Source organism: Fulmarus glacialis, unplaced genomic scaffold, assembly GCF_000690835.1.
Source record: "Fulmarus glacialis isolate BGI_N327 unplaced genomic scaffold, ASM69083v1 scaffold42158, whole genome shotgun sequence".
Taxonomy (NCBI): Eukaryota; Metazoa; Chordata; class Aves; order Procellariiformes; family Procellariidae; genus Fulmarus; species Fulmarus glacialis.
The window spans coordinates 6,038-20,262 of record NW_009227084.1 but is presented as its reverse complement, the minus strand read 5'-3'; the positions used below and the strand labels follow the sequence as shown (position 1 = coordinate 20,262).

Genomic DNA, 14,225 nt, shown 5'->3' with positions numbered 1-14,225 from the left:
CCAGCATCTGCTCGTGCCGAGCTGCTCGCTGGCGCATCAGGGTCAGGCTCAGCAAGGGACTGCAGGAGTGCTAGGGGCTCCCCAGGAACCTACAAACCCCTGTCTACCCCACCACGTCCTTCCCCAGCAAGGGCCTGGATGCTCAAGCTTTGCTGTCAGTTGGGCTATCCCCGAGGGCGGTGGCAAGCTCACTGAAGGAGGGTCGATCCTTAGGGCTGGGGGCCCAGCAGCGCTGCATCAGCTTGGCAAGGCGGGAAGGGCAGCCCTCAGGCTGCAGGAGCTTCGTCTTTCCTGACTGCAGACCTGGCATGAAAGCAAAGTCCAAAGGGCCGTTGGGAAGAGATGTGATGCTCTCCGCGGGGTGCAAGGAGGGCGGCATCTCTCCACACGGGCTGGAACAGCCTCCGCAGCTAGACCAGCACCATGTCAAGAGGGAGGACATCACACAGCCCAGCTGGCCCCCTCTACCACAAGAAAAGGAAGTAGGCTACAACACCAGCACAAGGCACTCCACATACCTGCTAGGACCTCATCGTCTGCCAGTGGGGTGTAGGGCATCTCCCCATGCATGAAGACCTCCCACATGAGCACCCCAAAGGACCACACGTCTGACTTAGTGGAGAACTCGTCCTCCAGCACAGCTTCAGGTGGCATCCAGCGCAGCTTTTTTGGTAGTACTCGCTGCAGGCAGGACAAGCAGGCAATGAGACTGGCGCCATCCTATTGCCCTCCCATTCCCCTGCCAGGCTCACAGCTGACCTGTTGTATACGTCCTTGCTGAGGCTCAGGGATGAGACCTTGACCTGCCGCTGGGCACTGACCAGGCAGTTCCTGGCTGCCAAGTCCCGGTGCACAAACCTGCCATTGGAGAGATGCTCCATGCCCAGGGCCACCTGTGTGCAGAGAGACACCTGACCCCAGAGAGATGTCAGCACTGCCTGCCCTCCTCAGGGTCCCCAGCCCCACAGCACTTCCAAAGCTGCACTATCACCTTATGTTTGGTAGTGAGGGGCTGTGGCTTCAGAGACTCATCTTTGCTTTTGGAGATCCTCAGGAACTGCTTCAGGTCCCCCTGGGAGACAGACAGCAACTCAGAGGCAGCACCTCTCCATGCTGCCAGCTGCATCGGTCCCTGCAGTGCCTGGATGTGGCAGGCCCACTGGGAGCCCCTCGGATCCTCATCTCCTTGGCCATAGTCCCCACCTGTCCTCCTGGTCCCTGCCCTGTAGGGCAAGCCAGTATCTCACTTCTGGGCCTCAACTGGCTAAGATCAGGGCAAGCAGCCCTCATGTTTCCAGGAGGTTTTTCATGCCCCAAATTGATTTCTCTCCCATGAACTCCAGGTTCTCCATAGTAGCCCTTAGTATACGCAGCCATTCTGCAGCATGGAGTCCCACAGCTTAACGTATTCAGCTGAGTCCTGGACATAAACCAGAAATCAGAAGAATGTGGAACAGGATGAAGTCATCTCCAAGTCTTGCAGGAGACCCCCATTCCCCTTGAGACTCCTCCACACGTTGGTAACAGTGGTAAGCTCAGCCTGGTCTCCCTAAACCTTGCTTGCCCCCTGCTGCCAGCCTGGACCACGCCACACTTGCAGGCCCCATGCTCATTGTCCACCCCTCCTCCTCCTCACTGCAGGCACTGCTGGAAGGGCCCTTACCAAGTCCACATACTCCAAGACCATGTAGTGCGGCTCTGCCTCGCGGCACAGCCCCAGCAGCCGCACCACATTGGAGTGGTTCAGCTTGCCAAACATCTCTGCCTCTCGTCGGAAGTCCAGCTGCAGCTGCTCATCCCTTGTCTGCAGGCTCTTCACCAGGACCAGTGCTTCACCATCACCATCCTCTGCACCTTTTGCCTTGGCCAGGAACACTTCACCAAACTCCCCCCTGCCTGGAAGTGTGAAGCAGCACATGGGAAGACAGCATACATTAGGACAGCATATGTATTTGACAGCCCCGCCGCTGCAGGGCCCTCTGTACCCCCGCGCATCCAATTTTCTGTCTAGGACATGCTGGGGTTTCAGCCACAGGTTTCCTACTGAAATGGGGTCAGAGGCAGGGTGGCCCAGCATACCCAGGGTTGTGATTGTCTGCAGGTTGGAACGTGGAAAGTGCATTTTGTCAGCAGCACTGTGCCGCTTGCTGGCCCCAGAGCTGCTGCCCAGGTTGGTCAAGGCCACCTCTTCCTGGATCTCTGCTGTCATCTGCCCATTCTGCAGCAAAGCACCACCTGCAAGGGAAGCAGAAATGGCTTCAGCATCCTGCCAGGCTGTGCAGAGAATGTCATGCTGGGGATCAGCGCCTTCTGGGGCTGACACTCCAAGCACCCCCAACTGGCTCCAAGCACCCCAGCTTGATGTCTAGCTCCAGGCAACAGAGTGGCTTCCACACAGTTGTCCCCTCTGGGGTCACATCCGGCTCCATCTCTGGCAGCCCTGCAGCCACCCTTGAAATCAGATGCTGAGCAATGGCTTTGGTCCCAGAGCCAACCAGCCCCATCTGGCCTTGTCCATCCCATGCCACTCAGTCATCCCGAAGGCGTGGCTACATCGAAACTACCATTGACAAAACTCTGCAGAACAGCAGCAGGAGATTAGATGTGTGAGGCAGAGATAGAGCAGAGAGGACCCTGCTCATTGTAACCACAGTCTCTTGATGCCCAAGAGACTCTCAAGTCTAGCTGGCATCGGCTGCTGCAGCCTGACCCCCCTGCTCCTGCTCACTTCCGAGCAAGCCAGCAATGCTCATGTCCTTGGTAATCTTGAACCTGTCAGACCAGATCAACCTGGAGTTTCCTTTACTGCCTGGGTTAAAGCAGTGCTAGGAAGCACCATCCTTGCAATGAACCCCAGCAAGCTTTCTGCTCAGGAACTCCACTAGAAATTTCCCTGGCACAAACAGAAGCCAGTGAACAGGACAAAACATTATTGCCTTAAGAAAGTAGAGAACCCTGCATTTTACAGGCAGCTTGTAGCGGAAAGACTGTATAGATAGCTGTATAGATAGCAAACCTTGATTCTGAATGCATTTACTGCTTGGATCAGACATGGCACTACGAAGCGATACTTTCCATAAGCTGAAGGCAGGAGTTTGAATGTAAAGCGGGGCCGAGCACCGAGCTAAGGTGGCTGACACATGTGCAGCATCACCCTGCATTACAGTGCATTTCAGCTAGTCCAGGAGCAAGCATTAAGGAAACACCTGGCCATGCAAAAGGATTTAATCACAAAACTAAGTCTTGACCCAACATGAGGCAACTCCAACAGGAATCCCACTGCCCATATTTCCATCAAGGGGTATTGTACATGCATGCGTGTGTACATGCATGCTTAGAATGCATGCGTACAAGAGAGGTACCAGCCCACCCGCACATCCTGAGCAGGTCTGGCCACGATGACAGGAACTGTGGCTTTGTCACAGGTCGGCCTGGAGCTGTGAAGACTGAGATATGTTGACTTAAGAGCCATGGCTACTGACAGCTGTCCTCTCTCACATACTGGAGTAACATTTGCGGAAGACCATACCGAAAAAACACCATCTACCCTATAAATCAAAGCTTGATGCTACTTACACTCTCCCTGGTTTTATGCTAATTATTAGCAAGACTGTTTGACCCTGTGCTGTCTGGATTCATGATTGATAGTGTCTCAAGACTACAAGCTTGAAGCCAAGAGGATAATACAAGATGACCGCTGCAACTGTGCCGAGAAAATACCGAAGGCTACAGAGTGAGTACACTGCCACTGAGAGACAGCAACAGTGGGCAGCAACAATAGACACTTCTGAGAACAGACATTGTCATGTTTCACAGAGGTTTGACAAGACAGTCAATAACAAAGGGACCGCAAAAATTAACAGGAAGTTTAATTTATGTATCCAGCAGTCCAGAGGGGAACCAAGTGTGGAGGAGCTGTCTGCTTTGCCCACCTGCTTGTAACACCTGAGCATCTCCGGGAGAAAGAGACTCAGCCATGCTGCCCTGCAGAAATTAGCACATGCTAACACAGAAATCAAATGCTCCCCTCAGTCCCCACAGCTGCTAACCTTCCCAAATGCTATGTCTGTGTTCACCCAAAAAAAGCAGCACAGTCAGACAGAGGGACACTGAGAGCAAGCACCCTTGTTACAGAGGATGTGGCACACCAAGGACGTGACCTTGGAAGGTGACTGACTTGTTAGGAGTGCATTGATCCATAGGAAATCCATAGGAAGGATCCACTGCGAATCCATAGGAAGGTCATATCTGTCTGGATCCTGAGGGCACTTGGAAAGTCAGCTGGTGGCCAGCCAGGGAGTACTTGTAGGCGCTGAGATACTTCAGGTCACCCAGCTAAAGAGGGACCACATCAAAAGGAGGAAAAGAGCCAAATCTTTGAAGACCATGGTGAAGAGGGTGACTCCACTGGAGCTGACAGCAAACCACTTCTCCAGAGAGGCTATGGAAGTACCAAAAAGGAATGTAGACATCTGGGCAGCTGGGTCTGCTTGTAGCAGTGAGGATGCATCTCTCTGACAGCTAAACTGGTTCCAAATGAAGGGCATAAGAAGAGGCAAACTCTGGCAGAATAAAAAGAAAAATATAATAAAGATAGGCCAAAATAAAAATCTGAGACCACCTCAAAAAAGATTAAAACAAATCCTTCCCAGGAAGAGGATGGTGGTCTGAGCCTGTTGGCACAGGTGAGCTGCCTGTGACTTGTCCACAGGAAGAGCTCACAGTGGTGACAGCAGCAGAGCACAAAGCTGCAGAGATGCTCCTGCATCCCTGCTCCCAGGAGGTTCCCCACAGCCAGACTTCTCTTCTGGAGGTTTGGCTCTGTTCAAAGTACCAATACAAGAGGAAAAACAGGAGACAAACCCAGCGGTGATGTTTTGCCAGGACCTCACAGCAACTCCCACACGATCAGGATGTGGTTGTGTGCTGGAGAACTGGGAGGGGGAAGCATGATGTCTGCATTTACAGTTGTGTGTGGGAAGATCCAGGGAATTATAAGGGCAGCAAACTCAACTGCATCCCATCACTTACAAGTCCTCACTGGTATCAGTGATGCAAGGACAACCATGATGTCAGGAGAAAGAGCTGAAACAGCTTTTGGAAATGAAAATGATGCCCCAGAGATCTCTTGGGTTCCCTGAAGAAGTCATGTAGCTCATGCACAATGGGGACCCAGTTTAGTCTATTTGCAGGGTCTCATGGAAACAGCTGTTAAAAAGCAGGTCAGCTGCCACAGTACAGGAGGGAACATCCTCCAATGGAACACAGAAGGTAGGAACCAGGGTACTACCACATGCTGCCAACATGGAAGGGGCGCTGCTGGCAGCTGTTTGCCAAGGCTGCCAACTTAGCTAGCAGCAAGGTACAGGCCAGCTGTGGCCAGCCTGCACTGGGAGGTGCAGGCAGAGATAAAACATGAGGCCTGGGGAAAGCAACCCTGATGTCCCATCCACAGTGGTGGGCTTAGCCCTGAGCTACCTGCTCTGTCTCAAGAGTGAGCTCTGTGGACAGGGAACTGAAGCCAGTGCCATAGCTGGGAACAGGACACAGCACAGCTGTATCACTCTGCAAAGCTGGATGCACCAAGTCCTGTCTGGGGCTCCCCATCTCAGAAAGGCCATAGCACAACCAGAAAAGGCAGGAACAATCAGACATACAGAAGAGCTGTGTGTTCCAGTGCAGAGCTGATAAGTGACAAGCTTGAAAAACAAAGAGATAGTTTTTAGATAACCTGTTATGCTCCAGAAGTCCTTGTTGGAGGATGCTGTAGATGCTCAAAGCTTATATGGGTTTCAGAGATAACGGGGTAAGTTCACAGCAGAGTTCAGGGCTGCTCAGTGAAAAGTCTTCCCTCCAGGACCAGGAGCTGCTGAACTGTGATTTGAACAGGCTGGCGGAGTACTACTATTTCATTACATTGCAATAGGGATGTTCCCCTCCCCTTGGCAAAGCATGTATGTGATGCCATGTATGGGTGCTGGAAAGCAGGAGTGATACATAACTCAGCAGAGATGGCCACGATGTGGGACTGGGATGCAGTTTTCACACTAACTTGCCTATTTCTCACCCGGCAGCCGGTCTCTGCCACCAACCATAGCCAAAACCAAGAGCAAGAGACTCCAAGGGTAAGGAGGAAGCTCCCTGCCCCTCAGCCCCTCCAGCCTAGGGGTAAGGGGCTGGCAAGTGAAGCCCCCAGCCCCAGGGGTGCCAGCCTCACCATTCAGACATTCCATTTCAGGCTCCTCGCCCTCCGGGTGCTTCTTCAGCCGCTTGGCTTTTCTCCGTTTCTTACAGTAGAACATCAGCCCCAGCACGATAATAATGTAGGCAACAGCCGCCCCCACCGAAAGCCCAATGGTCTGGATCATCTTGTAAGGTGTGTGGCTGCCAGGTCCCTCATCCTCTTCCGCTGCTGGCTTGTCTGTGGGGCAGAGAGCACCAAACCCATGAGGGTGTGGAGGGATTTCCCAAATCCTGCTCAGGAATGTGCTGGAAGAATGAGAAAAGCCCCCCCGCTGCTGTGGCCACCTCCTCATCCAGCCACAGAACGCTGGGCACAGCCCACAGTGCAGCATCCCGATATGGATGCTGCCGTGTCTCCCCTAGTAGGCATGACCTGACACACAGCACCCACTGGTGGGGCCAGAAACAGGGCCTAGAGCTGCCAGGGATACCAGGAGGCCAGGTCCCGAAGTTGGGCGCCTCCCTTACCTACGACGTATAGGAAGGCCTCGCGGTGCTTGATGTTGCAGCTGTTGCCAGCAATACAGGTGTATTTTCCAGAGTCCTCAGTGGTGACGTCGTAAATCACCAAGGAGCCATTGGGCATGATCTGAATCCTGCTAAACACATAAGAGCCCTTTGCAAGCACCAGAAGGCAGAGGCAGGCTTGGGGCACCTGCAGCCCCATCTCCCCAGGATGCCTCAGCCTCAGTCCCATGTCCCCAGTGCAATCATCTTGAATCTCAGGTCATGCAATGCTCAAGAACAAATGGTTGCAGCTCAACTGCAGCTTGGCAGGCTGTGGCAGAAAGGGTAACCCTGGGGCCAGGAGAGTCCAAGTCCTGGGACACGGAGACAACTGACTGTGTGCCCCCCAAGCTGGAAATCCGAGACCACACCATCGACACCCACATGCTGGGAACTAACGCCATGCTCCGACACATTTCAGTTCGGAATGGAGACTGTGTACCTGGGCAGGAGCTTGCTGGGATCCAAAATCTTGTCTTTCCCTTTCCACTGGATGTGCGGCATGGGGTCCCCCTCTGCCTGGCACTGGAACATGGCTGTGTGCCCTTGGTACACCGTCGTGGGCTCTGGCTCTAGCTTGAAGGTGACGTAAACTGAAGGAAAAGAGGCCGACATGAACGCTGTCAGCTCCTGGGAATGGTGCTGAGCTCCCACAAGGGAGCAGGGCCAGCACTGGCACAGTGGCACATGCCCTCTCGGGCTGTATGCAAAGCACTGACAAACCAGACACTCAAGTGCCACGGGGCAGAGCTCGGGGTAAGGCCAGACATTTCTCTCTCTGCAGGGGCATGCCAGTTGGGTGCCACCCAGGCAAACCCACTGCAAGACCAGCACAACAGGAAACTCACCTGCCTGCCGTAGAACCCTCACCTGCTACCACAAGCTGCACGGTGGCACGGATCTCGCCCTGCGGGCTGTTGGAGGCGATGCACGTGTAGTTCCCTGAGTCGCTCCTGCTCACCTTGTGGAAGGACAAGATGCCAGCATTGTGGCTGACGTGGGATGGCAGGCTGCTCCCATCTGCAGGACGCAAGAAGAGGGATGCAGCAGTAATGCATGAAGCACTGTGCCACATGACGGCTTCTCAGGCAGCCACAGCACCACTGCTTCGCCCATGTCGGAGGTGGGCCAACACAAGGTTCCTGGGGCCCCAGGTCAGAAACAGACATATTGCATCCAAGTCCCCCTTACCTGTCTTAGTCCACTGGATGGTGGGTTTTTCCCGGCCAGTGGCTGAGCAGGACACTGTAACCTCCTTATCAAACTCCATGCACTGCAGCGGCTGGGGCGGTGGGGTGAACTTCAGCTTCTCTGCAAGAGACAGATGTGCTGTTAGGCCCCCCCAGCTGCAGGAGGCACCGGAGCTGGGGGTATCACGCCTGCACCCTACTAGGCAAAAGAGCTCCCCACAAGGGGAGGATGTGGAGTGCTTGACAGCATACCTAGCACATGCACCCGTGCGTATCCCTCGATGCTGCCTGCTGGCGTGCTGCTCACGCACTTGTACATGGTCCCGTCATATACCTCCACGTTGTTGATGCGCAGTGTCCCATTCTCAGAGATCTCAAACCGTGAGTCCTGCCCAGAGGGAGGGAGGGAGTGGGGCAGAAATGACACTGTCACCAGCCCTGGGCTCAAACCTTGCTTGTGGCACTCCTGACACTCCACATGCCCACACCATGCCTCAGATAGACACAGCCCTACTGAGACCCACATGGAGAACTGAGACAAGCTGTAGTGATGTCTCTCTGAGGGACATCTCTCTTGTCACTGCCCCAAAAGCACAGGTCTGGCTGCCAGCCAAGTGGCTAGCGACAGCCAGCTGTGCACCCATACACCAGTAGGATGGAGATGGTGCCAGGATCGTGGCCAGAGTGCGGGTGACAGGGATGCTGGGCCTAGGAGCAAGGCGAGAAACAGCACCAGCAGAGGAAGGAGCTGAGCAGGTCCCGGCAGAAGTGTCTATGAGCGGCAGGGGCTTGCCCCATCGCCTCACCTCAGAGATGGAGACGCCGTTGCGGTACCAGGTGACGGTGGGTTTCAGGGAGGCCTTGCTGAGGCAGTGCAGGTACCCCGGTTTGCTCTCCTCCAGCTGGCTGTCCTTGGGCATCTCCACCCACTTGGGTACCGCTGGGCACGGAGGCAAGGGGTTATGCAGGGCCACTCACCACCCCTCTGGCCAGCAGCAGCGCAGACCAGCCAGGCAGTGCTCAGCCAGCCATGGGGCCCTGCAGCCCAGCCATGAGAGATGTGCCTCTCTTATCAGTGAGGTGATGCACCATCCCGCCCCAGCTCACCCCAACCCCCTGTCCAGCCCCTTTCTCGGCTCCCAGCCCTTCTCAGAAAGCTGCCTACTAGCCACAGTGATGCTCAGCTCCTGTTTCTTCTCTCCAGCCTTGTTGGCAGCATGGCACGTGTAGGTCCCCGCGTCCGTCTCGGTGATACTGGTGAAAACGAGCTGCTCTGCCTCTTGGTGCACCCTGCCAGCAGTGGGAACTTGTTCCTCGTTCCTCTCCCACCAGACTTGGGGCGTGGGTATGCCTCGCGGGGCAGTGCAGGCTACGCGGTGCCCCTGGTTCACTGTCAACACTTGTGGGGAGAAGGGTGCCATTTCGTCGATCTCTGAGAAGAGCAATAGACAGCAGGGCTCAAACAGGGCCGGAACGTGTAGCCAACGCACCAGCATCATCATTCCCATGGGAGGCACCAGTCAAGGGAGAGAGCACTCAAGCTATGTTTGCTCCCCTCATCCAGGCAGCAAGGATGAGCAATTTCACAGATAAACCAAGCAGTTCTCCATGTACTGACCCATCGCTATATTGTCACATAGCTCCAGAGTGACACTGCAATTCTGGGACCCACTGCCCACCCTGCCACCAGCCCCAGGACCTCACCTGCTAGCCGCAGAGTCGCCTTCAGCACAAGAGCTTTCCCCCTCTGCCCACGGCCAACGCACTTATAGACACCGGTGCTGCGAGCCCTCACCTGGGTGATCAGCAGGGAGCCGTTGGCAAACACGGTGGTCCTGGGCATGTGGGGAGAGGCAGGGCTCAGTGGGCATCTCTGGAGGACATGGGCCAGAGCCACAGCTCTGTGATGTCCTACATGAGCCCATGGAACCAAGAGGGAGACTTTGTGCTGAGTCAAAGCTTCCCAGTGCGAGGGGAGCACCACACATAAGCAACGAGATGGTGGGACACATGCTTCATGGAGGAAATGAGCTAATAGAAGCCTCTTTCTTGGAGAAGAGCTGGCTCCCACCAAAAGATGCATCACCAAACTGGGTCACCTCTGAAAGCTGGCACAGCCAGGAAAGGGGGTAGGGGGCACAAGGTGGCGCCCGGGAGCTCCCAAGGCCACTGGGCATCTGGCATCCAGATAGCACCACTTGCCTTGCACAGTCTGGCTGAGAGACATCCCGGGCTCTAGGATCACCATCCACAGGCAGCCTGGGCTGGGAGATGTCCCCAGCTTTGGGGATTGCCCCATGTGTAGGTGTCTAGGGTTCAGAAACATTCCTGGCTCTGGGGATCACCATGCACTGGTATGTGGAGGTGCAAGACAGCCATGGGCCCAGTGATCGCTGTGCAGATGTTGGGGGCTGGGAGGTGTCCCTGAGTCTGGGGATCACTGTGGGCATCTGGTTCTGGGACACATCCCTGACTCTGGGAATTTTCCTAAGTGGGTGTCTGGGGCTCGAGCTGTCCCTGGCTCCACGAAATCGCCACATGCGGATATCTGGGGCTGGGAGACATCCCCAGCTCTGGGGATCATTATGCATGGGCATGTAGGACTGACAGCCCCACAGACTCATTTGAGGACAAACTGCTTGCTGAGTCCTATGCAGATAAAGGCCATGCACAAGTACCAAGGCCCTGCTAAACCCAAGCCAGCCAAGCTGAGAAACCAATCCCAATGGCCAGCCTGATGTTGAATGCTTGCCCTTGGGCACAGCCAGGGTTTGGCCTCTCTCTGTTGCCTCTGGAACATGGTGCCCCCTCTCCTCCCAGCCCTGCCCACATCACCGGGGTCCCTATTACTTGGATCTGTTGGTGATGGGGCTGTCTTCAAAGAGCCACTCCTGCGTGGGAGGGGGCATGGCTGCAAACTGGCAGTCAAACATGGCCTCTTCATTCTTGGTCACGATGAGGTCCTGTGGGACGATCACCGCCTGAGGAAAGCTCTCATCTGCAATGGCAGAGACCACAGGAGGGTGAGAAGAGCAGAGTGGCCTGCGGCGTCCCCTTCACCAGTGCTCTGGGGGAAACTCAAAAAAGGGCTGGGTGCACCCTGCGAGCACACTGTGGGCCCGAAGGAGGCAGATGTGCCGACACAGTTGTAGTTATGCAGCCAGAGCCCAGGACTGCATGCGGTAGCTGCTCTGCGGAAAGCCCCTTCTCCTTCCCGCAAGGCCCTGAGCACCCTGGGCTCAGCGGTGAGCAAACAGATCAAACCTGTCACTGGACTGCTAACTCCCTTGTCCAATTCCAAATACCTCTTTAAAGTCAACATCTCCTGCCCTCCCTAAGGCCAATAGGGTGTCTCACCCATGTGGCACCGCAGTGGCACTGGTATTAGCAAGACCAGCAGCACCTACAGCCTCCAGGGTCCAAACCTTGTTGAAGGAGGGAGGACCCTGGTGCTCCAGAACCAGAGACGACAGCATAGACCTGCTCCAGAAAGATACAGTGGAAAATTAACACCTGTAGACAGGGTGGGGTTCAAACCCGGCCAGGCCTGTCAGGCCTGTCTCTGGCTAGAGGCTTCGCACAGAGAAAGTCACACCAGCCTGACACTTCCCCTGCAGCCTGGCTCCTGCCCTGCAGCAGAGGGGAGGCTGTTAGCAGAGCAGTAAAACAGCCAAGCCCCCAGCCCTGAGCAGCCAGGACACAACTCACCGATGATATTCAGAGTGAAGTTGTTCTGGCTGCAGATGAAGCCAACGGCACTGCGGGCACAGCAGTAGTAGAGACCATTGTCATCAGGGCTGGCACTCTGCAGGGTCAGCGTTCGCTCCTTGTTGCTGACAGAATAGGTGCTGCGACCATCAGGGAGGGGGATACTGTCCCGAAACCACTGCCATGTGGGGCTGCAAGACAGGGGCGAGAGGGTGACCAGGTGCAGGGCACCAGCAGGGCTCCCCAGAGAGCACATGTGCGGAGAGAGCCCAGAGATGGCCCATTTCCCTGGCTCTCCGTCCCCACTGCTGGCCCCGACACAGACACGAAGCCATGAGACATGCAGCCAAGTGGACGGGACATGACTGGAAAGCAACGGAGAGTGACCGCAGCACACCAAGCAGCTCAGCAACCGGACTGTGATAGCCCGTCCTTACTGTGCTCCTCGCTACGTGGCTCTGAGGAAGCCGTTTGCCTTCTCCCCCGGTGCTCAGCCACAGGCTCAATCCCGCATTTCACCTTCCCTAGATTCTAATGAATCCTCACAGGAGAGAGGAGAGAGAGAGACAGGGAGAGAGGGGAAGAGCACGCAGCGAAGATGCAGGGGTACCCCTGGCAGGGTCCACTCCTCAGGAGGCAATCTTACCGTGGGTGGCCATCGATGTGACACCGCAGCACCACTGTGGAGGAGGGCTGGATCTCAGCTACGCTGGCCGGCTGCTTCAGCACCACACTGCCTGTCTCTATCCCTGTGGGATCAAAGAATATCAACACAGCTGCCTCTCCAAACCTACAAAGCCCATGAGGATGCCAACTCAGTAACAACCAGAGCAGGCAGCAAGGGCACAAGCATGCTTAGAGACACATAAGCCCTCAAGCCAGCATGAGTAAAGGGACACCCACCCTGCAAATGTCCCACTTTGCCCTGTGAACCCGTTCTCTGAGGGATAAGAGGGGCTCTGAAAGGATCTGCAGTGCTCAGGACACATTTGGTGCAGTAACACCTCCGTTTCATATATATAAATGGGGAAGGGGGCAGAAGAAAGCACCTCTGACAGCCTTGGGGACATCAGAAGATACAAGCAGCCTAGAGGGCATGAAGGACATAGTAGCTGGAGAGGAATCCTACTTGCACAGTTTATGCCACATCTCAAGAGAGTGCTTTGCCCTGTCCACGGTGGCCAGCACCAGGCTGCAGTGTATGCCTGGCTGCCCTCGCCCCACACTCACACTTGATATTGAAAGATGCATTGGCTGTGCGGGCCTCCTCCCCAGTGAGCAAGTTCTTCGCTACACACTGGAAGTCGCCGGCATCCCGGTGCCGATCGACAGCAGCAAACTGGAGGTTGCTGCCTTCCTTGAAGCGCTGCTCCGTGTCCTGAACGGGGAGCCCATTCTGCAGCCATTCAAACTCCACATCCGCTGGCTTCTCCACCTCGCAGCGGAGGATGGCACTGCGGCCATGCAGGGCGTCCTGGGAGTACGGCTCCTTGGTGAAAAGGATCATTGCCCGAGTCCCCACAGCTGCAAGACAGAAAAAGGAGGGCACGTTTAGAGCATGGGGATGGGGAGAAGGGAGTAGGTAAGCATGTGCTGTTCTCAAGGGTCTCCAGACAGCCGAAACTGCCGTGTTTGGAGAAACATACCCCAAAGCACATCTGCCAAAAACAATCCCCGATGGTAGAGTTTAGACAGATCTGTGCTCAGATTCCAGCACAGCTGCTTTAAGGCTGTCTCTCCAGCAATCACTGGGACGGGGCTGCCTGAGCTTGCCACAAGCCAAGGAGAGCCCTCTGCTCCCTGGGGCCAGGGTTGTCAGGAGAGACCTTCAGTGATCCATTGCCAAGTGCTGCACTTCCAGCCTGAACAGAGAGGTGTCTCAGTGTATGAGCTGGGAAGCCAGTCACCAAAACATTGGAGAACAAGCAGCTTCCTGGGCAGTTCAGATGTTTCTTTGAGCTCCTCTTGTCCTGTTTTTTGCGACATGTCCTAAGTCCCAGCCATGCATCAAGATTGCCCCAGATCAGAAACACCCATAGATTGCTTCTAGGCTTTCCTCAAAGCTTCTCTCCTTGGGATCGTGTCTCCATCTCACCTCCACATCTTTAGAAATTACCCAGAAAAGAACTGATCTGGAACAAGGAATGCCCATGGGAATAAACACAGCAGCTGTTGCAGCACAGCACAAGTGACACCCCAAGCTTGTGCTGGGGACTCTGCCCACTTGTAAGTAGGAGCGGAAACAAGAAATTGCAATGGTTGACCCCAAGGTCTGATAGCGACTGTGGGGTGGCTCTGGAGGACTGGAAGCATCTCTCTGCAGTAGTGGAAAAGCTGAAGAATTCTCCTCCACACACTAACCCCCACCCAAGAGCTCAGGGTACCAGGGACAGAGCAGCCAGCGCTTCCCTAGGCATTGCCTGACGTGGCTGCCAAGGGATCATGCTAAGATATTCCTAAATCAGGCTGCTGCGTGGCCGTAGCCAGCCATGCAGGCGCTCTGCTCCGGTTACCAGCTGGCCGCAGAAAGAAAAGCAGACAAAGGGCAATTCAGCACATGCCGATTGCTGTTGGACA

General features: G+C 55.3%; 1 protein-coding gene across 1 annotated transcript in view; it reads right to left on the bottom strand.

Moving 5' to 3' along the window:
* Positions 1–142: 142 nt before the first annotated feature.
* The window catches only part of PTK7 (protein tyrosine kinase 7), an 18,876-nt gene continuing 4,793 nt past the window's right edge, over positions 143–14,225 (bottom strand). Inside the window, exons 2-20 of the mRNA XM_009583036.1 lie at positions 12,879–13,172; positions 12,295–12,397; positions 11,649–11,839; positions 10,791–10,938; positions 9,645–9,775; positions 9,106–9,372; positions 8,747–8,880; positions 8,193–8,328; positions 7,942–8,061; positions 7,621–7,770; positions 7,193–7,343; positions 6,712–6,839; positions 6,218–6,421; positions 2,080–2,235; positions 1,664–1,896; positions 992–1,072; positions 744–911; positions 519–681; positions 143–303 (exon numbers count right to left, since the gene is read on the bottom strand). Of these exons, the coding sequence (XP_009581331.1) occupies positions 143–303; positions 519–681; positions 744–911; positions 992–1,072; positions 1,664–1,896; positions 2,080–2,235; positions 6,218–6,421; positions 6,712–6,839; positions 7,193–7,343; positions 7,621–7,770; positions 7,942–8,061; positions 8,193–8,328; positions 8,747–8,880; positions 9,106–9,372; positions 9,645–9,775; positions 10,791–10,938; positions 11,649–11,839; positions 12,295–12,397; positions 12,879–13,172 (3,119 nt within the window). The remainder of the gene's footprint in view (positions 304–518; positions 682–743; positions 912–991; positions 1,073–1,663; positions 1,897–2,079; positions 2,236–6,217; positions 6,422–6,711; positions 6,840–7,192; positions 7,344–7,620; positions 7,771–7,941; positions 8,062–8,192; positions 8,329–8,746; positions 8,881–9,105; positions 9,373–9,644; positions 9,776–10,790; positions 10,939–11,648; positions 11,840–12,294; positions 12,398–12,878; positions 13,173–14,225) is intronic.